Genomic DNA, 23,713 nt, shown 5'->3' with positions numbered 1-23,713 from the left:
TCGCTGAGCGGAGGTTTCGCGCAAATGATTCTCTCCGCAATGACCGTTTGATGTGTCGAAGTTATCGCTGCTACATCGCTGCTCCGTCTCTGCTCTCCTTTTTTTTTTCCCCTTCACAAATCCCGGGCTCTACGTCGCCTATCGGAGGGACAAATCAGACCCCGGCTTAAAGCGGCATGGTTCTTCAGATCCGGGTTGCGCGCCTGGAGCCATCCGCCCATGTGAAACCTGTACGTGCATGTGTCGCGCCGTAGGGGGGAGAGGAGAGGGAGGATCTCTTCAGCTCGCGGGTCGCCGCCGTAAGCCTCCGCACCGAGAATACAGGATAGGTAGGTATACGGAACCCACGAACGCTTTCACACGATGGCTACGTTACTACTACTAACTGAGGCCCCCTCCGCGCCCGACGGGAGGAGGGAGGGAGATGGGTAAGCGCTTATGGTTTTGGGGGTCGTTGGCTGGGAGGGGAGGGGGGAGGACGGAAGCGAGGATCCAGACCGCGCGACTCGGCCTCCTCTCCGTCTGGCCTGGCTGCATCTGGGAGCTCGCGGACCCGAGCACGCGGATAAGGGTGCCGTAGGCGTTGATTCGAGCGTACTCATATACCTACTCGCTGTGGCACGACGCCTCTCCCTGCTTGGCGCACGGGCGAAGGCGCCTAACTATGTAGGTTGGCGTCGCGAGGGGGAAAATGGGCGTGGAACCCCCCTTCGAGACGGGAGTGGCGCGCTGATCGCCACGATTCCCTCGGCGTTATCTTACCAGCCGAAGGGCGTGTCGCCGAGTTAGACAGGCGGAGGGTGAGCGAGAGGGAGCGAGAGAGAGAGGGGGGGGGGGGAGATTACGAGCGAGAGAGGCTAGGAGAGTGGACGACAGAGACCATCGTAGACCGGAACAGTTTCAACTTTCGATCATCTACGGTTCCGCCGTGGCTCACACGCACACCCGCATCATCTACCTTCGCTACCTACTGCTTTCCTCCGTAGCGCAGACCTCCACCCCCCCCCCCCCCCAGCTGGTCTGCTGCCTGCACGTGCATCCGCGGGGGGGCCGACCAGACGCAATATCATCGTCAGCTGGTTCCGCAGCTGGGCGGAGGCGGGAAGGAGGAGGAGGGGTGGGTTTGATCAGGAGGAGCGACAGGTCGTGTCGCGATCGACGACGATGATGGGGTGTGGGCTGGCTGGTCCGAAAGGAATGACCCGGACAAGGACGAGAACGGAAGTTCCTCTATCGGGATCCGCGAGCCGCAGCCGCAGCAACAGCAGCAGCATGGGAAAAGGAACACGGCATGGCACCGCATGGCATCGTATAGTAGGCTAGGAGGCAGGTAGGGTATATACCTGTTGTCGTCTATGTAGGTAGACATGTAGGCAGGTAGGTTAGGTCTAGGTAGGTAGGTAGTTAGAGGGCCCTCGCCCCCAATTCACCCATCTACCCATCATCCCACCCCGTTTTTTTTCGCTTTCCAACCCCTGGTTCTCTCGTCTTCGCCTGTCTTCGCTTTTCCCATCTGGGCTTTTTTACTAATAGGTTGAAACGTGTGTCTATTTTTGCTGCCGGCTCCCACATCCACACACACCACATACGTACACGCACTCTTACGTATGAGTAGGTAGCACACGCACGCTTTGCGCGCACATGTCCGCGACCCAGACCGGATTGGGTTCAAGGGTTAACGTGATCCCGCCCGTCGAACATGGGCAAGGACATGCGGCGAATTGTAGGGCGGACGGGGGGTGGTGCATCATCATGGCAGTACGATAAGCACTTAGATTCGGGTAAACTCAAGAGGCGTGTTCTGATGCAGGCATGGGTTGAGCTGCCCACCCGGTATAGCTGGCTGTTGATCAGTAGGTAGGCATCGAATGCGGCCCCCAAGGTCTGTCGCTATTCGCGTGCTGGACCGGGCTGCACTACGCTCGCATAGGTAGGTAGGTAGGTAGGTAGGTAAGGTAGGTTAGATATAGACATATGCGCTTACATATTAGAGGCCATTACTACGTCTGGCGGTGGCGGTGCGGGAGCTTACCTGGCGGGCGGATATATGCCTCTACCGAACGCACCCTACCTCTTACAGATATATGTTCAGACTATTATTACGTCCAGGGACCGCCGAAGGATTCTGAGCGCCGCGTATTCTGCCCTTGCCTATATGCGCAACCCGCACCAAACATAGGTAGCGCACAGCACACACATACAGAGAGAGAGAGAGAGAGAGAAACAAGAAAGAGAGAGCCAAGCCCTCCTCTTGCGCGCGCGCGCGCGTACGTCTGCGTGGTGGGTGCGTGTAGGTGTGTGCCGGTGCTGGTGCCGATGCCAGCGCGAGCGCAGGTGTATACCTACCGTGTGTATGTGTATGTGTATGTGTATGTGTATGTGTATGTGTATGTGTATGTGTATGTGTATGTGTATGTATGTGTATGTGTGTATGTGTGTGTATGTGTGTGTATGTGTGTGTATGTGTGCGTGCGTGTGTGTGTGTGGTCCGGTCCTGTCATATATGCAGGGCCAGATAGAGACCAAGGGATGTAGATAGATAGAACCAGTAGGCACCGAACCCAAGACAAGACGGACAAGATCTGTCGGCGATTTTTACTTTATTTGGGGGTTTTTATTTTATTTATTATACGTCGTTCGGTGTATACATACCTGCATTCATACTTGCTGGAAACTCCCCACACGCAGGACAGGCCAGCACGTGCGTGATAGTCCAACCGGCTCTGTCCATTCGGGCATTCCCCCATGCGCACATACGTAACGTGGACCCAGCCGTATGTATGTAGGTGTAATGTAGGAGGTATGTAGATGCAGTATGTGTGTGTGTGTGTGTGTGTGTGTGTGTGTGGATATATGAGTATAGATATATAGGTAGCTATCTGCGCGCACGTCTGGTGTGTTATAGGTATGTTATGTGTGTGCATACATAGCCTAGGTACTACATGCCTCCACAGACCGGTAGGCAAAGCAACCCGGCAGGCAGACAGACAGCCAGAGCATGCCGTATAGTAGGCCACCGGTGTCCTTCGTATATTGGGGTAGATGTCTCGGGGAGCCGCTGGCTTTCCCATGCATCCCTACCCGGATCGCGCCCATCCACACGATCAATTAATTGTCTGTCCCATGGCCGCGCCCCATCTACCTACCTACCCACCCCATCCACCCCCTCCTCCCTCCCTGCCTCCCTCTACCCGTCCTTACATCCGCGATGTCGAGAGTGCGACTCGAGAGATCGGCTCGCCGTGTTGTGTTTGTCTACACTATAAGCACACCCTACCTTTACCCACCCATCTACGCCCGGCCTCGGCGGTCCCCCCCCGGCGGTGGCATCATTCTCAACTCCCGAGCTGGCCAGCTCATCACGGGGCAGCAAAGCGCGTGCGTAGACTATAATCTAATAACCTGCTAACGTCGGCAGCGGGCAGGTTTCCTTGCTCAGCTACATGTGTATATGCAGTTCCACCAGGCATGTGTGTTGGTTGTGCTGTACACATGCATGTATGTAGGTATATTACATCCCATCCACCTACGCACGCATCCGTATACTACCTAACTACCTCATACATATATCCGATCCATAGGTTCATGGTATGCGCCCTAGGTGTAGGTGCACTGCCTCCCTTCTCTTCCCTCCCCTGTTTCTTTTTCTCGCCGTCGATAGTTTGAAACGTCCCGCAAATTTCTTTTCCTCACGATCAGTAAACAGATCGATCCCCGGTAAAATCGAACCAAACCTCCTCGTCTTTCCCTCTTTCTCTTGCTTTTCTCTTCTTTTCTTTTTCCACCCCCTCTCCAAAAAAAAAAAAAAAAAAGGTCGGGGGCGGAGAGGGGCGGGTGGAGTACGGGCAGGTTCCAATAAGTCGAGGTCGGGCAAATAGTATAGGCATTATATTGAGCATCTCACCATTTCCGGACGCCCAACATGCACACATATACATACCTCTATACATCCCTATATACGTACCGATATAAGAAGTGGTTACCACGTTAGATACCAAAGCTAAGAAAGAATACATCCCTCCAGCCCCATTGGCGTATGCCTACCTTAGGTACCTAAACGCAGACCTGTCACGTACCTATGCAGATACATGAGGATTCCCGTCATGGTAGATCCATGTTGGTTGGGTTTTGCTGTCGAGTCCAGGCAAGTGATAATACCACCTAACATTCGCATCATAGGTTAGGTACCTCCTCCTAGTGTATCTAGCGTAAGTAGCGTTAGTAGGCACATATCCATAGTAGCTCTATGGATGGATGGCCACCTATATGGACATGGATGATTGTAGTAAGTGACAATTAGGTGCAATTCTCGTCCCCCGGTCCGGGCGGATCACGCATAAGCCGCCCGGGTGACATGATTCATGGATGTTTTATGCTGGTACCTGAATTCGTATCTCTCTTTTTTTTCTTTCTTTTCTCTCTCTCTCTCTTCAGACCAGCGCGTGTGCGCATGTAACCACGATGACCTGCTACGCTACGCTGTCATCTGTGCATTGGCGAGCGGAGGCGAGCGGTTACTGTATTCCTCGGCAGACACTGTGTATATCCCGTGCTTAGGAGTCGATCCTTAAGCGCGCTTATAGGTAGAGAGTACAGTAAGCACCAAAAAAGGGGTCGAGAAGCTACCGGTGTAGGACTAGTGCGGATGGGGTGCATTGGGTGTTGGGCAGCGCGGGCGTGGAGTGAGCGTGGAATGGGCGTGGCACCCCGGGCGCCCTTGGGATATTTGACCGAGCGGAACGGCTGGTGCTGTTTCGTGGGTATTCGTCTGGCCTCTCGGTGAGGTCGGGTAAGCACCGTGACTATGGCGCGACGCGCGTAGGGTCAGCGAACCTGTCTGGCCTGACTCTGGCTTTATTCGCTGGGCAGAGATGAACTGACTGGCCGGGGGGCACGCGCCAACCACCATCGCCGGGGCTAGGCTGGCGAGGCTTGCCGTGTCTTTTTAATATCAGATCGAGGCGTTACCGAATAAGGGCTTCGGCCTAAAAAAAAAGTATGGGAAACCACCGAACCAGGACCTGCCAGGGCGCCGATCTCACCCCCCCGAAATGTCGAGAATCACCGAGAAACCCTGCTCTGGTCTGGCTAGCCTTACTACGAGGGGAGACCGGGGATATAGCAGTGGAGAGGCGCTAGTAGAAGGGATTTTCCCTTAGAGTGTAATAGGAACGTGGCATGCCGCGTGCCGTGCCCGCGCTGACCCGGCTATTGGAGGGGGTGGAAATGCGAAGACTGGTCGATGGGAGCGAGTCGGTCGTGCGAACGAGGAGAGGGAGGAGAGACAGAGAGAGAGAGAGAAAAAAAAAAGTAGCAGGGCGGGAAGCGCGATCGCCCTAACCCGACCTGCAAAGGGCCGCCCTCTCCCTCCTCTCTCACCTGACAGCACCTGGTACTGACCCAAGCCCGTACAGGAATAGGTACCGACCTACCCTACCGACATCAGGTAGGTAGGAGGTACCTAATATATTCACCTCCCCCCGGCGGTTGCGAAGCTGGCGGCGCAGGCTTTAGACCGGTCCACGTTCGGGTGCGCCGTCCGGGGGAACCAGCGTGCGCGTGCCGCTCTCTTCCTGCCGCAGACGCCGCAATAATAAATTACAGACACGCAGCCTCGTATCGTGGCATGAGCTCACATACCTGCATTCGCGTGTAGGCAGGGAGCTGTGTATGCAAATGTGTAGGTGTGCATGGGTTGGCCCAGGATGTCTTGGGTCGATAGATTGTGCGTGCCAACAGAAAGTACTATCTTGTTAGCAGGAGCATCGTGGTAGCCGGAGGAGCAGAAGAAGAATAAGGGCTGGTATTAAAATAGCGTTCAGCGCCAACCACGTGGAGGATGTTAGTAGGTACCTATCGTTCAAGATCGCATCGAGTCTAACTTGTACGTATGAGATACCTACGGCGCTATGTATAAGCACCTAACTACGGTAACTATGGGCACCTAACCTGACCTGCCTGGTGCTTCCTACAGGGTTTCTTAGGTACCTCATAATATAGGAGGTATGTCGGATGGAGGTACTTTCGGAAACGTACCTATTAGTAGATAGGTGAAAGTGGGAGCTTGATTTGTACAATGCATAACATAAGCAGGCATTCGGACGGTACAAAGCGGAGAAGAACGGCTTATGAAATGCATCCCTACCTAATCCCTCCATCGACCTACCTACATCTCCCCTCTCATGTAGTACTCACACGCATACATCCTACGTAGTATATAACACATATATGAGTATGAGGAGAGAGAGCATCAGGCACGTATGCTGCATGCCTGCGCCCCTTCGCCGCTCGGCTCTGAATGCCCTTGGCACCATGCCCTTGGCAGGGTCTCATCCAAGACTCGCATACATGGGGCGCGGGATTTCTCTGAGACAAGACACGCTCTCGTCCAGTCGTAATCCGGCTATCTTCTCACCCCCCTCCCCCCTCTCTTGTCTCTCTCTCTCTCTCCCTCTCTCCCTCTGCCTCGCTATCTTCCCGCATCTCGTGCTCCAACACGCAGAAGTGCAGTGCCCACGCGGCACACCGAAGTGGACTGGGGGGGAGGTGTGGCGTTGGATACCCACGCCTCGCATCTCGGCCGGTGATGGCGAACGATGGCCTCCCATATTATATATTGCTTGCTTGCTTGGGCGTCCGACGCGCGTGCTTATTCCTTGGCGAGACCCGGCGGTATTCGTGCGTAGGCAATATGCGCATGCATGTCTGTCTCGTCTCGGGAATGCAAACGCCGCCTCGCTCGTGTATGAAGAAGAGCGAAGGGTTGAAAAGAGCCGATGCGCGAGAGAGTAGTAGGGAAAAGGGTACCCCAATCACCCACCACCTGCGTACTGGTGCATAGCGACATGCCTTGTACCCCAAATACCTGATCAGCGTGCAGAAGGGTGCCATCTTGTCCACGAATAGGGACGACCACGGCGGCTCTTGGGATTGTGTGTTATGTCAGAGAGAGCTACCTGCCCACGTATAGGTACCTAGGTATGCAACACCTATTCAAGGTGAAGAAGATCTCCCGGAGATTGATTCCCGTAGAAGTAACGTGTTCTCTCCCCCCTCCCTCTCTTTCGCATGGTCGGCACCGTCTGCGTGGCTGAGAGAGAGGGAGGGAATTGTATGGTCGAAGCATCAACGCCCCAGTGCCATGAGTCATATTGACGAAGACAAGAACAACAATCTGACATGCGTAGATAGATGCCGTGTTGGAGGGTCGAGAGAGAGGCGGCCTGGCTTGCCGGCGGGCACTCCGGTCAGCGTCGGCGCAGCGAGGCAGATGGTTGGGCACCCGGTTAAGGGCAGCTAGCCTAGATGCCCGGTCCCAGCGAAACCTCGACGGTTGCCCTCTCGCACGCCCGCAAATCGTACTTCAAAAGGGGAAATAAAACCAAAAGGCAGCACGTTGCACCTCGCCAGGACCATGTAAGATTCTGTCACCTCCGCTGCACATCGTATCGCATCAGGCTCTGCTTTGCCTGGACGGTAAGATTTCGTCCCATTGCCCAATGTGACACTGAAGCCGAGACCCTCCCCCGTCCTGTCGTACCGAGATTCTCACCTGCGCGAATTGTCTAGGTAGCTAGCTGCCTGCCCTGCCGCCCGCCTACCTGCCCACCTCCCCTCGCGCGAGGTCTGCAGAGCAGGCAGGCAAGAAGCTTCTTGTCCCTCCGTCGATCTTGACCGTGGGGAGGCGTGTATATGCCGTGAGGCGGCGGCGGCATTATTGGTGTGCGGGTGAGGGTGCGGGCGCGCGCGTGTGTGGAGGGGGATTCCGGTCGTATCTAGCAGCCTTGTGAACCGCACGATCGCCTTGGGTAGGCCTGTCCGGAAGCTTTCCCGCTGAGAACGCACCCCGCATACGTGCGATGGCACATGGTAGGTAATCGTTGGTGCACGACGCCGTTTCAACCTTCGCCAACCAACACGACGGCGCAGCACGGCCATGTAGCATCGGGCTTAGTCGCCCATCTAGTCGACTCAACTATGAGTAAGGGGTGGTACGTAGGAAGGTTGGTGTATGTATGCCTCACGTGGCGGCGGGAAGATCGCAGGCAAGCCAAGGGATCGCACGAAAGGGCTCCAGAGATGCCCATTTCAGTAGTGCCTTTAGGTAACCGAAGGACCTCTAGTAGAGGTAGGTACCTATGTATACTACCTAGTACTTGTTGGGACGGGAATTACCTCAGGTACCTGGCCGAGGTCCCTATCCCGGGTATATACAGGTAGGTACCTACCGGCCCAGGTACCTGAGGCAAGTACCTAATATACGCTACCCAACATGATGTATAACTTGGCAGAACTCGTGCTTGCACGGGAATGCAACGCATACCTACATAACTTATGTAAGGATGTATTGATGATGCACGTTGTGTATGTGTGTGTGTGGGGAGAGATGGAGGGTTGCCGGTGCCCCTCCACCCTCCTCCCCTCGTATAATACGTCCCTCCACCCATTCGTCCACTTTCACAGAGTTCATCCACACCATACCCATTCGCGCGCGCTCTCTGCTCATACGTACGTGACTGACTCTGTCTCTCTCTTGAGACGGGTCTCGCTAAAGTTCACGAGGTGAGTCCCACGGGCAGCAGGGTCGCATCCGCTTCTCTTCGCAGACCCCGACGGTAACGTAGCCGCGCGTGATGCTCTGCTCTGCGTCTAGGCTAATAAGTAGTAATCTTTGCTCCTCTCCCTGCCCCCCCTCTCTCTGCCTGTCTTTCTGTCTCTCCCCATATTTCCGTGCTACGCAGGGTAGCGGTTTGGTTCCTTGTTGCACATCGAGATGCAGAGACTCAGCATATACTACAACAAGCTGCGTGTGTCGCTATGGGACATCTCTACCTGCGCGGACGTGAGGGCGCGATTCAACACGGTGTGACAAGACCAGCCTATCGTTTCGCCACTTGAAACTAACGTAGCGAACTGGGAGCGTGTACGAACTGCCGGAGGTGTCAACAGGGGAGAAAGGGGGGGGGGAGGTTCGGGTTGTTTCCTACCCATTGGCAAATTGTATCGAGATGGGCCTTTGCGCGCTGCACCCTGGCAGAGGTATGTGTGGATGGGATGGAAACCCACGATCCACGCGCGGATAATTTAACACACCATTTGGATGTTGTCGTCCTCAGTCCTCCCCCATGGACCACCTGCCACGCACAACCCACGCAGACCAAGTACGTTTGCCTAAGGTAGCGTGTAGACACCTGCTCCGGGGGTAGCCAAGGTAAGCGTATAGGTGCGCTTCTGCGCGGCCATCCGTTGGCGCAAATCGCCAGTCCACATAAATGGACACAATCGTTCCGGGGCCAAGTCCGGGCTAATCAGGGCTGGCCCGGCTCTGCAAGTGCTTAGGCTGGGTAGATCCCTAAGGCCAGTTATCAATCGTCCCGCTACAAGTCCCCAACAGACCACAAGGCCCCTGCGTAGTTCTTTTTCATGAGATTGCCAGTCGCCACCACCGGCACACTATCTACGTATAGAGTCTCGAGCCTGGCGGGCAGAGCAAAGGGGATCTAGAGTACGGAGTCAAGACCCGAGAGACACAAGCCGTCTCTTTCTCTATTACTTCGTCACCCCCCCCCCCCCCCCCCCTTTCGGATAATCCAACCGAGAGGGGGATGGTCAAACGTTTTCGATCAAAAAAGAAAGGCCCAAGGATCTTTTGGAGTTGCAGAGGAGAAAACAAGAAGAGAGAGAGAGAGAGAGAGAGAGAAGAGACGCTATATATGTACAAGTGGAGGTAGTAGTTTTCGTTTCTGTTGTGGCCCAACTCTTCCTAAATACACGTGGAGTTCCCCATCGAGCAGTGTCCAAAATTAATGGCGTACAGAATCTGGTGGCTACGCCGTCGCAGCTACGATACATATACACCAGTACGGTACACTACCTAGACATATGACGGCGTATAGCAGGTTCGGATGCAAATGAATCATGCATATCTCGCCATTAGGTATACACACGCACTGCGTCGACGCCATGTATGTGTGTATGGACAACATACACGCACACACACGATGCATCCATCCTCCCACCATACTCGCACATCCACAGACGTGCCACATGCGATATACCCGCCCCCCATCTGGCCAGGTAAAGCCGACTACGTCGCTTTATCGAAGACCATCGGCTGCGCACCTAAGGTACCTAGCCTAAGTACCGAGGTACCTAACGTACGGCGCGTCCTCTAGCCGGTGGGCGGGTACAACTCAGTGCCTGCACCTGCGGCATGTACCCCCTAGGTACCCGTGGGCGGCGCCATTGGCCAGCTGCGTGCATGCTGTACTACGTAGTACTTGGACCCCGGCGGCCCCATGGCCCATCCCTCCATCCATCGCTGTGCCCGCCCATGGTTCGCTCCACTTCCCATGCGCATGGGGCAGAAGGGCGGAATCAGGACCTCGGGGATCCCTGCTCGACATGTCTCCCTTGTGCCTGGTACTCAGTCAGCCACGAGGGACAAAAAAGAAACGGCGGCGGCTGGTTAGCGGCACGCCTCCGGACTGGCAGAGTCGATGGCCCCGCTCGTACCCGATACTCGAGGGCCAGGTACCGTCGCAAGCAGCTCTTCCTGGAAATAGCCATGCGACAGTGGAATCCTTAGCCAGGGAGCCCGATGCATCTCCAAGGTACGTACATGGACTAAGCATGTGGTGAGATGGAGAACTCTAAGGCCATGCCATCCCGCGACTGTCGACTCCAGCCATTGACGGCCCAGAGGACCTACGCAGCACCCGCGGGACGTACTACGTACCTGGCCACATACCTGCCACTCGCTCCACCCGTCAAGGCCATTCTGTGTGTGTGAAAGAGAGAGAGAGAGAGAGAGAGGGAGAGGGAGAGGGAGGGAGGCGTCCGCAGGCGACGGGAAAACGGGAGGGCTGGAAGGGACAAAGAAAAGGCCCAAGTTGGCTGTGGGAGGTATCTACACATACTCATATGGAGGGCATTATTCACATGTGCCGCAGACAGGGAGGTACCTGAGGTCAGTACCTCCTAAGGCAGGTAGCTTATCCCTCTCGGCGGTTCTTTTCACCTGCCCTGCTGCTACTAGGTTCGGTGCCCAAGGGATTGTCTACCTACCTACCTCTCAACATCTACCACCTTACTCTTAGGTAGCATGTGGTGGGCAGCTCCTCCAGCACCGCAGGCTCGCCCTGCACATACACGGACTCTCCCTCCTCCGGTCCCTCGAACAAGGGCGGGGCAGAGGCACAGAAACCGAGCGTATGAGAAAAAGAGAGGGGGAGGGGGCGGATACAGCAGGCATGTTAGCTGTGGTTGTCGGCTCCCCCCCCCTTCTCTGTACACACATCCATCCATACCCACATGGCCCTCCGGCCCTTACTCTAGATCCCACCTGTTCGAGAGGAGAAGGGGACAAGGTGAAAAAGACCCTCCCCGTCTGCCCATCGGCTTCAGGCACGAGAGCCACTACGGCCTCTATAGGATACGTACGTACGTACCTTGGGCAGGTACCTTGCCATATACGTGCCAGTATGTACCCGACATTCCACAGACTTGTTGGTGTTACATATCCTGCCTCTTAGATCCATCTCCGGGTCGCCTCCGCCCGCCCCGCCCCTACCGAAGAGGCACTGAAGCCTATCGGCCCTCTCTTGTCTTCGAGGGACCTCTTGGGCCCAGGAACCTCCCGAGTACATGCTGACCTGAGGTGCCTAAGTGAGCATTGTTAGAGGGAGGCACCTAAGGTAGGCATACATACGAAGCTTACCTTAGGTACCTACAGAGGTACCTACGAGACATAGGGCACATGGAGGTATGTATACCTTAGGTACCTAGAGTATTATATCCACCCAACCACCCTCCTCCCATCCTTCTGCATTTCGCCGTCGTACTTGGTCGGTACACTACATGAGGCGGGCGCCCTCCACGAGTCTTCACGTTCTGTGTGAGACCTCAGGTTCCATCGATATATACAAGTAGGCAGGTACCCCGGTGGGCATGGCTGAATGGGCCACGAGAGGCACATGTGTATGAGTACATATCTGCCTCGGGTCTCATACAATCAAAGCGTGTATACATCGTGTGCCTCCGCATCCCCCGGGGGGCGAGCAGATACCGGCTAGATACATGACCGCAGGGTATTTAGACGATGGATCTAGGTACCTAGCTATGTACTTGTCAGTAGGGTTCAAACGAGAGAGGACAACCAGGATACCTCATATACCTAGGTACCTACCTAATGTATAATGTATCACGTACGGGCAGGCACTTATGTCTGGAGGTACCTCCTAACCTGGGGACAGGTAGGTACCTAGGTAGGTACCTATATACTCACGGCAACCTCCTACATCCTGCAACCCATGTGTACTAGGTACCTAAGGTACGTACATACCCGGGTACAGCAACAATCCATTCATCGTTCCCTGCCCAGCTAACCTAACCTACTGTCTTTACCGGCAAGCCCTGTCGAGGCCTGTGCTGACTTTCTGGTACGGGAACCCTTAGACCGGGGGGGAGGGGGGGAACACGACTTAGGTACATCTGTACAATTTCCGTCCTCCGCCGTTCTGCTTCTGCTTCTGTTTCTTCCTCTTCTTCTGGCACGGCTGCTACTCTTTTTTATTCGCAATCCCTTTGACTCTGTCTATTTTTCTGAGCCTCTTTTTCTCCCTCCCCTCCCCCCCCCTTTCCCATGTCCGTGGTCTAAGCTCGCAATCTTCCGGTGCGCATTGTCGTAATGTCGTATGGTTGCGCTTGGGCGCCGGTACCAAACTGATCTGAACTGGCATATGCTCTTCTGAACGTTTCCTCCCATCCTTAAACCTTCTCTTCTGGTGCTACTACAACGACTCCCTCCGTCGTCTACAAACTTACCCTCCATACTATACTACCTCCCACGACAGTCTTCTTTGTGCTTTGACTTCGGATCCTCTCTTCTTCCCGTTCCCGCCCGCCCGCCCGAATCCTATTCACGCTCTGTTTGACGTCCTGCCCTCTTGGCGCCGTCCCGTCCCGGTTGCGCGCGCCCTACACGTATTTAGGCGGCCGGCCTCGATGCTGTCCTGATCCGCTTCCTCAGAGCAGTCGGAACACGCCCACGGTTTGCCCAGCGGTCTCATGAACTCGGAAGTATAGTTATAGTTACCTGACGACGCCGGTGGACACGAGCACAACCCACCTTTCCGCCCATCATCCTGGTATAAATCTCGACCTCCGCGCTACTAGGATTCCCTTGTGTTTTTCTCTTGCCCGGCAGATATCTTGGTAGTATTCGACGGACCTCCCGATAGTATTCGATAGACCACTTGAAAGTACTCGATAGACCTCTACGCCTTATTCTCTCGACAGACCTCTTCATTCTCTACAGACCTCTCCGCATCTATATCTACGCCATGGCCGCCGATCCGTCCAGACTAGCTTCCCAGAAGCTCCCGCTGGCGACCGTTCTCAATTCCCCCGAAGACAATCGTGATTCGGCCTACTACTCGAGCACAGATGCCTCGAGCAAGCGTACGTAGCCTGGTCATCTTAATGGAGATGTGTGTTGAGAGCCCGATTGCTGACAGCCGTGTAGACACGTCCGCCGCGTCTGGTATTGGGATCAGCGTGTACCATTCGGTGCAGGACAAGACCCCTTCTCCTACTACGACGACCGTACTCCCTCCGCCACTAGTGTCTCCCGCGAGCAACATGAGCGTAGCGTCAATGGTCTCACCGACGACCTTGGGCAACGGGCGCTTTGATCGGCCCCAGTCGTTCGACTCTATACAAGGTGCCGCGTCGCTAGGGGGCGCTGCTAGCGTCGGCCCTGAATCGCGGCGCGAGAGCGTGGACAGTAGGATTAACCTGAATTTCGGCGATATGAGGTTGGGCGGCTCCCCTTACACCAGCCAGAATCCGTCGACAACATCGATACAGGGAGGCTTGGCGCAACAGAGAAATCCTCGTACCGGGATGGATCACTTGTCCGTGCACAGGATATCGAATGGGTACCAGCCCAACGTCGAGCGCACCCCCGAAGGCCATCCTAAGGCTGCTCGAACCGCCCCCGCCATCACTGGCCCTGCCACGAGCACGATCGCGAGGGCCGCGGAGCCGACTAAGGGCCAGGCTTGGGCCTTCCCGGAGGAAGAAATCCAGCGGATGCCCTCTGGAAACCATACCTTCTTCGACTCGAGACGAAGCAGCATCACCGAATCGATTGCCAGCAGCCAATTCACGTCCGAATCTCGACTGCCCCCCGGGCAACGACGGCTCGACGACGGCTCGATACCGGACTTTCGGACGATTCACCACCATACGCTCCAGCACAAGCAAATCTCGGGTCTCCATAGCGAGGGATCCAGCCCCCATAGCGGCAACCAACCGTACAGCAGGACCCCCGAGCTTCGGCAGAGCCACAAGCTTGCCGAGCGGAAGCGAAGGACGGAGATGAAGGAGCTTTTTGAGCAGCTTCGCGACCTCATGCCGCAGGAACGCGGATCCAAGGCCTCAAAATGGGAAATATTAACCAAAGGTACGAGTGTCTTAGCTGGCCAACCGTTACGCCGCGTACTAACTCGCTATTCAGCTATCGCTGAGCATCAGAAGCAGTCGGAGACGATCAAGACCCTCCACAGCCACTACCATAACACCGCGCAAGAAGCGGAGGGGCTCCGTCGCGAATTGGAGAGGGTGCGAGTGGAGAATGCGCAGCTTCGGGGGAATATGACGAGCATGCAGTCAGGCCAAGGCGCACCAAGTCAACCGATGCCGTCGCAGCCATCCGGTGACCCCTACGGACAGGACCTGTACGGCAGAGCACCCTCGCGGCCTGAACTTCCGCCCTTGCGGGCCTTGAGCGGCAACCTTCCGAACGCACCGGACTCTATGACCGGGGTCCAATACGACGGCCAGAGGCCTAACGGCTTCCGACCGGACCGCTTTTAGACCCAAACCACGACACCAATCATTTACATTTCCTTGCGTTGTTGTAAATTGCCGTCTTTGTGGGGGACGACGGTTATCAAAAAAATGCTCGAGACGTTGAGCACGTTTTCATCGATACCCTGTGCACGTTTACTGTTGCTGTCCGGCGCGACTTGCTTGTGACCCACTTGTCAACGAGCACTTGAAAAAAAAAGAGAACTCTCGAGGCGCACTTGGGACCGGTACGGAAGAAAATGAGGTTGGAATATGGGTACTCCAGTGGTTTTTTTTTCTCCCTTCCCTGCTTCTATTTCTATGCCTACTACGCCTACTCCTACTCCCCTACCTACCATCTGAGGCAGGCGTTGGCCAAAGTGCGAGACCGTTAGCTTTCGGTATTCCTTCTTGGCTCGCCAATGGTCGTCGACAACTCGATTAATATTTGTCCCATCATCTCGACCCCCTGGGCTCCCGTCGCCAGAGGAAGGTGATAGAAATTTTTATATATATCTTCGGTCATGGCTAAAGGGAGAGGGGAGGCAGGGAGGACGTGGTGCACGGATTGTAATGGGTTTGGACACAAACGACGGCCTGTCGAATATGGGATTTCCGGCACTCGACAAACTGTTCGTTACGGTCCGACCATCGCGCATCGTCGCCGTCTCGCCTTCGTCCCTAGCTGTGGACCCGTTTTTATTTTATTTTATTTTTTTCCCTGGGAGTGTACATATACACATATACCCGCCGTTTTGCTACCCGGCTTGCATTTTTCTTTTGTCACGGTTTGGGGTTGTTTGCGAGAGAGGGGTTAAAACCCGTGAGCGTTAGTACCAACGAGGATACGTCTGGTATGGAATAAAGACGGGGTTTTGGGAGGGGAAAGGGGTCATGGGTGGCGCGACTGGAGGAGTTTTCGCAGTTGGGATAGCGTGGGGACTACCTACTCAGGGACTCTTGGATGAGGATGAGATCCAGCCCTGCGAGCCAAGGGCAACACGGTATGGTCTAGCATCGCCTTAGGTAGTCTATATTCGCGAATTTGACGAGGCACGGGATTTGCTTTCTATATGGGAAACGCTAGCGGCGAGGTGAGGTGAGGCCGGGTGCTGGGGAGGGAAGGAGATTTATTTCTCTTAGGCCAAGGTAGAATGGCCCGCCGCTCGGACGGCGATTGTGCTCGGCACAGGAGCGCGTGTGCATACCTACGCAATTGATTCCATCGCCGGCACGAGGCTACCTGTATAGTGACGTTCCCGAGGTGCGGGGAGAGGCCTACGCTGACCAGCAGTTGCGTATATGCTTATAACTGTATATAGGAGGGATGTGAATGAAGAGGCGTTGGTAGGAGATACCTACCTACCTACCTATAGGCTATAGCCTATAGGCATCAAGGTACCGACGCTGCCTCAGGTTCCAAGTTCTCCATCTCCAAGTGGTGAGGATTGACTAATCACGGTGAGGCTGGTACAAAGTACCTCAAGGAGGGGTCGGAAATCTCTTGGGTTACGTAACCGTAGCCGGACCCCGATAAGTGAATTTACCTAAGCAGACTAGCCGTCCCGGGTCTAGCAGAACATGAGGGGCACCCAATCAGCACCGAGAACTTTCGATTGAGCAAAGGCGAAATTTTTCTTCCCTCTGGATAGATAAAAAAAAAACTCTGCTACGACAATTTGTGTGTTGCGACCAAAAAAAAACCACAACCACCTTGTTCACCTTCCACCCCTCCATTCAACCCCAGATCGACCACGCGGCTCAATTCCATCTTCGTAGGAAGCCCACTCGCGTAACAACACGATGTGAGATTCTCATTGCCTCTACCACCGCCGTATCCTCCCCCCGCGAGGGTGGAATGGAGAACTAACCATGTCGTCGCATAGGCACGCCATCCGTCGCGCAGCTGCTAGGGCGGCTTGCTCCTCGCCAATGGCTGTCGCGGTCCCGCGGCAGCAGGTCGCCTCCTTTGCCATGCAAATCAGCAAGGCTGGCTCGCGCCCGGCTGTAGCATTCCCTCTCGCCCGCTACTTTTCTCAGACTCCGCGGGTCGCCCAGGAGGAGGAGGACGGAGACAGGCGTGACGCCGAGGAGGATAGCACGCTTCGGTCGAGCCCGACCGAGTCGGAGCGCCTCCGAGAGAGCGGCTTCAGCGTCTTCATCAGCAACATGACTTTTGACGCAACCGAGGTCCATCTTCGAGAGGCTTTCTCCAAGTATGGTACCATTCTTGGTCTCAGCATCGGACGAGATGGCCGCGGCTTGAGCAGAGGGTACGTTGATGCATTGGAATTTCTCTCCCTCCGGAGACCCTAGCCAATGTGTCCTATGACCCCCCCTCCCCCCCTTCGTTCTTCTACGACCACCCCTCTTGGTCCCGTACTTAATTATCGAGGGGGGGAGGGGGAGCTGCCTACTCTTTTTTTTTTTCCCTTCTTTCAATTGGTGCTGACGGGTGGGCTAGTTTTGGTTTCATTACCTTTGCGGATGAGAGGGCTGCGAACCGCGCTGTCGATGAGGCCAACAAGTCGTTCTGGCACGGCCGCCGCATCAACGTGGAACACAAGAAGGACGTGCCTAACCGACGAGATGCCCTGGGGGGCTCCTCAGAGCCGACCAACTCCCTCTACATCGGCAACATCCCCTATGAAACGTCGGACACCGAGCTCAACAAGCTCTTCACTGAGTTGGACGGTGTGATCGACGTCCGTGTCGCCGTTGACCGCAATACCGGTTGGCCCCGCGGCTTCGCCCACGCCGACTTCGTGGATGTCGATTACGCCAGAAAGGCCTTGGAGAAGCTGTCCACGGTCAACATCGGAGGACGCCCCCTGCGCATCGACTACGCGACGGGACGAACCCAGGGCGGCGGCATCCCACGATAAAGGCTCTCCGCTTTGAGTCTGACGTCCGCAGCCGTGTACTCTCACGAAGAATTGCTGTTTACGGTATGGAAAGAGGGGCACTTGGCGGGGACCTTGCGATATGAACGAGAATGGCAACACGTCGGACGGAGCTCCGGAGAGGTTGGCGACCAGACCAGCCTCAGCTTCCAGTCAACTATCATGATAGAAGACTAGGCTCAGTGTACTAATGTAACATATTCCCTCCCCCCCCCCACCCAACCCCGTGTAAAACAGCCCACCTCTTGATTTTATAGTCTCGGCGGCCTGGTAGGGTGAAAACGGCCACGTCCGCCTATATGGATGAAATGCATACAAAATCTCCCCTCTCTCTCCTCTCCCGCCTCTTGCTCGGGTGGCTCGAGATCGGTGCACGTCATTGGCCTCGTCTTGCTACTGCTTACGCGCAGGCTCCCAGCGTACGGGGTGTCCTAAGTAGCGTCCGGGTCATAGTATCAACAGGACCTGGACCTGTCTCATCTCCCTGCCTACGCGGGGTCGTCGAATCAACGGATAGCCCCGCTCCGGCTCCGGTACGAAGGGGACCCTACGAATGAACTCTACAAGTGAACCCTGGGCCGGCACCTGCTAGCAGTAGGCACTGTGCATGTGACCGAGTAATACTTGCCATGTCCTCCGTCGCGTCATCCATCTCGCTGTTGGTTATGTTGATGCCTTGGGTGTATGCCTACTTGTCTCTGCGCTATTTGCGCTGGGGACGGAGGCGACGATGGCAGAACAGCCCGGTTCCCCTCCACGATACCTAGGTACCTCAACAGGTGCACGCGGCGTGGAACGAGCAGTGATGTACCTTGGTACCTAGGGCACATGCACTAAGGTTGTTCAGCAGCATCCTCCCAGTAGATCCGGTACCTACATAACACCCTATGCGGACCTGTAGGGCACCTAGGTTAGGCCCAGCCGGGCGGGTTTTACGGGTACATGTCGCAGCGCACTGATCGCTACACGGTACCGACTCGCCAGCGCCCTTGTACCTCGAGATCAAATGGAAGGGAACCACGAAGTTGGGTGGGGGGCGGACCTCGGTGAATACCGAATCCTCTTCCGACTGGGTGCCCCGTGACGTTCCTCGGCACCTTGGGCAGCTCCTAGGCCGGCTTTGTAATATAAAAAAAATAGCCAGAATAATAATGACAACAATAATAATAGCAGCCAGAACGCCAAACACTACCACTACCACTACCGCCACCATTCGTCCCTCTACAACTACATTCATCCGAATTCAACGACAGACACGACACGACACGATACGACACGACGACGCCACACACAACACACCGCCGAACGCTCCAACGTAGGTTATAGATAGTCTAACCATCCGCGCCATCCACGCACGCACGGAATCCCAGCTATCCCGTCCGTCTATTCTCTTCTCCCCCCGGGACCAGGGGAACAACGGCACAGAGCCACAACCGCCCTCCCGAGGACGACTCGGTAGGCTGCACTACCGTCATCGCCCGGATCTTGATCCCATCGTCCTGGAGAGATGTCTTTCCTCGGAGGACCCGAGTGCTCGACCGCGGGCAACCCGCTGAGCCAATTCGCGAAGCACACCCAGGACGACACGAGTCTCCAGAGAGATCGCCTACGAAATGGAGCTCCCCAGGGCAACATGGGCGGCTTCCGCAGCGCCCAGCATGGATCGCAAGACGAGGTAGGCACCGCCACGACCACCGCAGCTTCGACCGTGTCGAGGCGACTAATCTTCTGAACTCTTGCCTGTCCCGTGCGGCTAATCCCCACTCTCGCTGTGGTCGCAGATGGTAAACGGCTTCCTCCACCAGAATGGCCAGCTCCCCACGATGCCCCTCGAGGGCATGAACCAGATACGACTAGACCACCCCTCCCACGGCGTACACCTGCGAGCCAATTCGACCTCGCCCGCGTGGATCAACGAATTCCAGCACAACCCCCAGGCCGCCATGGAGCACGCCTTCAAGGTCCCGCAAGGCACTCAATTCAGCCCCGAGGATTACGCCAAGTTCCAGCAGATGACCGGCCAGGCGAGCTCGTCGCGAGCGAGTCCGATGCCCTCCGCGGCCGCGTACCAGAGCCCGATGGTGGGCATGGGCATGGGCATGGGCATGACCGGAATGAACATGAACTACGGCATGGGCGGCATGTACGGGGGGAGCATGTACCGCCCCGCACCCCAGCAGCCGATGGAGAGCGTAACCCAGGATAAGGGGAAGGGGAAGCTCGTCGAGCTCGACGATCAACAGTGGGAGGAGCAGTTCAAACAGCTCGAGCTGCAGGACAAGCAAGAAGACGACGAGGCCGCGGCGCTCGAGCCGGAGCTGAACGAGCTCGACGAGAAGGTCCTCGAGTCCGAAACCAACGAGTTTGGAGACTTTGAGTCGATTTGGAGAGGCATCCGGGCCGAGGAGGCGGCCGCCAAGGGCGTGCTCGAGGAGGAGGAATGGGTCGAGCAGCTAGGAAGCACCGACTGGTCCGACCGCTTCGGCGACTGGGGCAATCCCGGCGCCAATAGCAGGCTGATGGGCGATCCCGAAATCGAGAACTATCTCTTCGAAGACGACAACCTCTTCAGGGATACGGGGAACCCGTTCCAGGAGGGCATGCGCATCGTGGAGGAGGGCGGCAATCTGTCGCTGGCGGCCCTCGCCTTCGAGGCCGCGGTCCAGAAGGACCCCACGCACGTCGAGGCCTGGGTCCAGCTCGGCATGGCCCAGGCCCAGAACGAGAAGGAGACGGCGGCGATCCGCGCGCTCGAGCAGGCTAAGAACCTCGACCCGAACAACGCGCCGGCGCTCATGACGCTGGCGGTCTCGTACACGAACGAGGGCTACGACAGCATCGCGTACCGGACGCTGGAGCGGTGGCTCTCGGTGCGATACCCGTCGGTCATCGCGCCGAGCGACTTGTCGTCACCGGCGGAACTGGGCTTCACGGAGCGGCAGCAGCTGCACGACCGGGTCACGCAGCTGTTCATCCGGGCGGCGCGGCTGAGCCCGGACGGGGAGCACATGGACCCGGACGTGCAGGTGGGGCTCGGGGTCCTGTTCTACGGGGCGGAGGAGTACGAGAAGGCGGTGGACTGCTTCTCGGCGGCGCTGGCGTCGTCGGAGCTGGGCGCGTCGAACCGGCAGGAGCAGGTGCACCTGCTGTGGAACCGGCTCGGGGCGACGCTGGCGAACAGCGGGCGCAGCGAGGAGGCGATCGCGGCGTACGAGAAGGCGCTGACGCTGCGGCCCAACTTCGTGCGGGCGCGGTACAACCTCGGGGTGAGCTGCATCAACATGGGGTGCCACGGGGAGGCGGCGGGCCACCTGCTGGCGGCGCTGGGGATGCACAAGACGGTGGAGAAGGAAGGGAGGGAGAAGGCGCGCGAGCTGCTGGGCTCGGGGGGGGCGGGCGGCGTGGCGGGCGTGACGGACGCGCAGCTCGACGCCATGACGACGCAGAACCGGAGCACGAACCTGTACGACACGCTGCGCCGCGTCTTCACCCAGATGGGCCGGCGCGACCTCGCGGAGCGGGTGCTGCCCGGCGTGGACCCGGAGTCGTTCCGCGGCGAGATCGACTTCTAGCGCTAACCCGAGACGAGACGAGACAAGACCAAGACAAGACAAGATGGGCGGGGTTGTGCTATGGACTTGCACTGCTGCTGATGGGAGGGGAGGATTCGGCTGGGGCAGCATAGAAGAGGGGCGCCAAAGGAAAGAAGCAAGGGATGAGAAGGGGAAAGGGGGTCCATCTGGCTCGGACGCGCTAGGGTAGGTAGTATTGGATGGGGTGGTCTATCTATGCTATCGACTCGTTAGGTTAAGAAACTGATTCTTTGGCTTGGTCTGCTACGTACTGCTAATGATATTACGAAGAGAGACAGAGAGAGAAGGAAAGGAAAAAAGAATATGAGAAGAAAAAGAGACGTATACGAGCCGTGGTGGTGGTGGCGGCGGCGGATACACATGGCAAAAATTGGGCTGCGGGGGGATATTAAGGGGCTCGCTCGGCCGGCGAGAGACACCGACGAGCAGAGCCTGGTTATGCCGCGGGCGTATCGATGTGTATATGAGGGAGATATCTAGAACTACCGGAATACATACGACGAGATTGAACGCGAGGACGCGCGGGTGCACATGTAGATCGAGGTGATGCGCGCGGGATAGGGGAGCGTATCGTCCGAGTCCGTCTTCCGGACCAGATCAGGCCGGCCAGCCGGTCTCGCTGGATGTGCCCAGCTCTCCCCGCCGCCCCGGCGCCCCCCCCCGCCTCCACAGTCCTGCCCTGTCCGGAGGGGGGGGCGCGGGGTGTGTAACTCGGCTGCGGGCGCATCCTGCCTTGTCTCACCGCGGCTTTTTCCCTTCTCCGGCGCGCGCGCGCGCGGCTGGCTGCCCCTCGCATCTGTCCCGCGTCGGCAACACGCCGCGCGCAGCCGAGCCGCGCGGTAGCTGCGGCGCTAACTAGTTGAGAAGGAAGGGGGGGGGGGGGGGGGAACGGCGTAGCTTAGCCCGGACCTGCAGCACGGTCGGACGCTCGCCCGCCCGCCTGTGCGCAGGCAGACCGCGTCCGTCTAGCTCGTCCCGATCTCCCCACCGAAGCCTTCTCCTCCTCCTCCTCCTCCCTTGCGTCGGGGCGATTGGCCCGCCCGCGCGGCAGGCGGGTAGACATACCTAGGTAGGTATATATGTGTATATATAAGCACGACCTGCCCCCCCCCCCGACCCATTCCTCCTCTCCTCCTCTCTGTTCCTCTCGGTGAGGCGCCCCGCACGGCCGAAGCGAACCGGGGGCGGGGCGCTGGCTACCGCGCCCCGTCAGCCCCGGGCCCCTCCCCTCCGCTCATTCGCGCGCGGCCTCGCCGACGCCACGCCGGAGCCGCGGCCGGTCGGCCGGGGACGTTGCGCGGCACCGGCTGGCGTGGCGGACAGGCGAGCGAGCAAGCAAGGCCTGTGCGCGTCTACCTCTCTAGGTATTTATTTATGTACTAGTTTACTTACGTACGCGTGTATGTACTAGGTATAGGTATGTATTTGCCTACCCGGCTCAAACTCTCATCTCGCCACCCCTTTTCTCCTCCCCTCCCCAATCCCTGAGCCCTAGCCCCTGGGCCCAAACAAAACAAACACGAGAAACAAAAAAAAAAGGGGGGGGTGGCGAGAAGGGGAGCAGCCACGTCCCAGCCGCGCGCCCCTGCCTCGACGTATGGGCGCAGCAGCTCCCATGGACGGGCGAAAACCCCTTCAGCGTTGAGGCTGCGCCACGCAGACAGACGCAAGTAGCCTGCCCGGAGCCTCTCGGGGCCCGACGGCGGCGGGGTTCCGGGCGCCCCGAGGCTCCGGAGCTCGCGTGGGATTGCCCGTCTGGCCACGCGGCTGTGCTGTGACGGGCGCATGCGATACGACCTGCTTAACCAGCCAGCCAGCCGCATCTAGCCCTGTTCCCAGCACCGGCTGCTCGTCAATGATAGCCTATTTACATACACATACATTCCGATAGCCTGCTCGACTGCCGGCTTTGCCCCCCCCACCCCTTGTTGCTACGGATGACGACATATACTGTGTCGTCGGAGCTGCAAACACGTCCCTTTCCCTCTCCCCAGCAACGATGGGACTATACGACCTGGGCCCGTCTGTTTGTCCTCTACGTTGACGTCACGTTGGCTCGTCCACGCACCTCTTCCACAATACACGCGTCCACACGCGTCCACACTACGCACAGAATAAATTTTGAAAAAAAGACACCCCTCTCCCTCGCTTGTATTAATAATCTACTGTTAGAAACTCGGGACGCGTAAAACGTATTCATTGCAGCGGTGGCTGTCCCGAAACAGAGGCGCTATGCACCGTTGCCGCCATCGCATTCCCCCCCTCCTTTCCTAAGACCCGTGCCTATTACGAAGAAACCTCCCAAGACGTGCGTGCGATTTTGTGTATTCCCATTTCCATTAAGCATCGAGGTCTATCCTTCCC

General features: G+C 57.1%; 6 protein-coding genes across 6 annotated transcripts; 5 read left to right on the top strand and 1 right to left on the bottom strand.

Annotated features, from left to right (window-relative positions):
• Positions 1–3,165: 3,165 nt before the first annotated feature.
• On the top strand, positions 3,166–4,006 carry GGS23DRAFT_574708 (uncharacterized protein). The gene is made up of 2 exons (XM_051516755.1): positions 3,166–3,740; positions 3,814–4,006. The coding sequence occupies exons 1-2, from the start codon at positions 3,591–3,593 to the stop codon at positions 3,970–3,972; spliced, it is 309 nt and encodes a 102-aa protein (XP_051370452.1). The 5' UTR covers positions 3,166–3,590; the 3' UTR covers positions 3,973–4,006.
• Positions 4,007–6,126: 2,120 nt separating this feature from the next.
• On the top strand, positions 6,127–6,891 carry GGS23DRAFT_129566 (uncharacterized protein). Its single transcript, XM_051511153.1, has one exon. The coding sequence runs from the start codon at positions 6,229–6,231 to the stop codon at positions 6,790–6,792; it is 564 nt and encodes a 187-aa protein (XP_051370451.1). The 5' UTR covers positions 6,127–6,228; the 3' UTR covers positions 6,793–6,891.
• A 3,036-nt stretch (positions 6,892–9,927) lies between these two features.
• On the bottom strand, positions 9,928–11,020 carry GGS23DRAFT_129544 (uncharacterized protein). Its single transcript, XM_051511152.1, has 2 exons — positions 10,739–11,020; positions 9,928–10,419 (listed from the first exon to the last, which is right to left on the bottom strand). The coding sequence occupies exons 1-2, from the start codon at positions 10,921–10,923 to the stop codon at positions 10,194–10,196; spliced, it is 411 nt and encodes a 136-aa protein (XP_051370450.1). The 5' UTR covers positions 10,924–11,020; the 3' UTR covers positions 9,928–10,193.
• Positions 11,021–13,016: 1,996 nt separating this feature from the next.
• On the top strand, positions 13,017–15,129 carry GGS23DRAFT_129511 (putative HLH transcription factor). The gene is made up of 3 exons (XM_051511151.1): positions 13,017–13,461; positions 13,526–14,467; positions 14,522–15,129. Exons 1-3 carry the CDS (start codon positions 13,344–13,346, stop codon positions 14,878–14,880), a joined length of 1,419 nt encoding a protein of 472 aa, XP_051370449.1. The 5' UTR covers positions 13,017–13,343; the 3' UTR covers positions 14,881–15,129.
• Positions 15,130–16,476: 1,347 nt separating this feature from the next.
• Positions 16,477–18,089, top strand: GGS23DRAFT_574696 (RNA-binding domain-containing protein). Its single transcript, XM_051516754.1, has 3 exons — positions 16,477–16,658; positions 16,740–17,126; positions 17,318–18,089. Coding segments are annotated over exons 1-3 (810 nt in total). The 5' UTR covers positions 16,477–16,656; the 3' UTR covers positions 17,739–18,089.
• An 813-nt stretch (positions 18,090–18,902) lies between these two features.
• GGS23DRAFT_574691 (TPR-like protein) lies at positions 18,903–21,865 on the top strand. The gene is made up of 2 exons (XM_051516753.1): positions 18,903–19,431; positions 19,538–21,865. Exons 1-2 carry the CDS (start codon positions 19,264–19,266, stop codon positions 21,326–21,328), a joined length of 1,959 nt encoding a protein of 652 aa, XP_051370447.1. The 5' UTR covers positions 18,903–19,263; the 3' UTR covers positions 21,329–21,865.
• Positions 21,866–23,713: the final 1,848 nt, after the last annotated feature.

This window comes from Durotheca rogersii, assembly GCF_024521655.1.
Source record: "Durotheca rogersii strain YMJ 92031201 chromosome Unknown GGS23scaffold_16, whole genome shotgun sequence".
Classification (NCBI taxonomy): Eukaryota; Fungi; Ascomycota; class Sordariomycetes; order Xylariales; family Xylariaceae; genus Durotheca; species Durotheca rogersii.
This window is presented reverse-complemented; position numbering and strand designations above follow the sequence as displayed.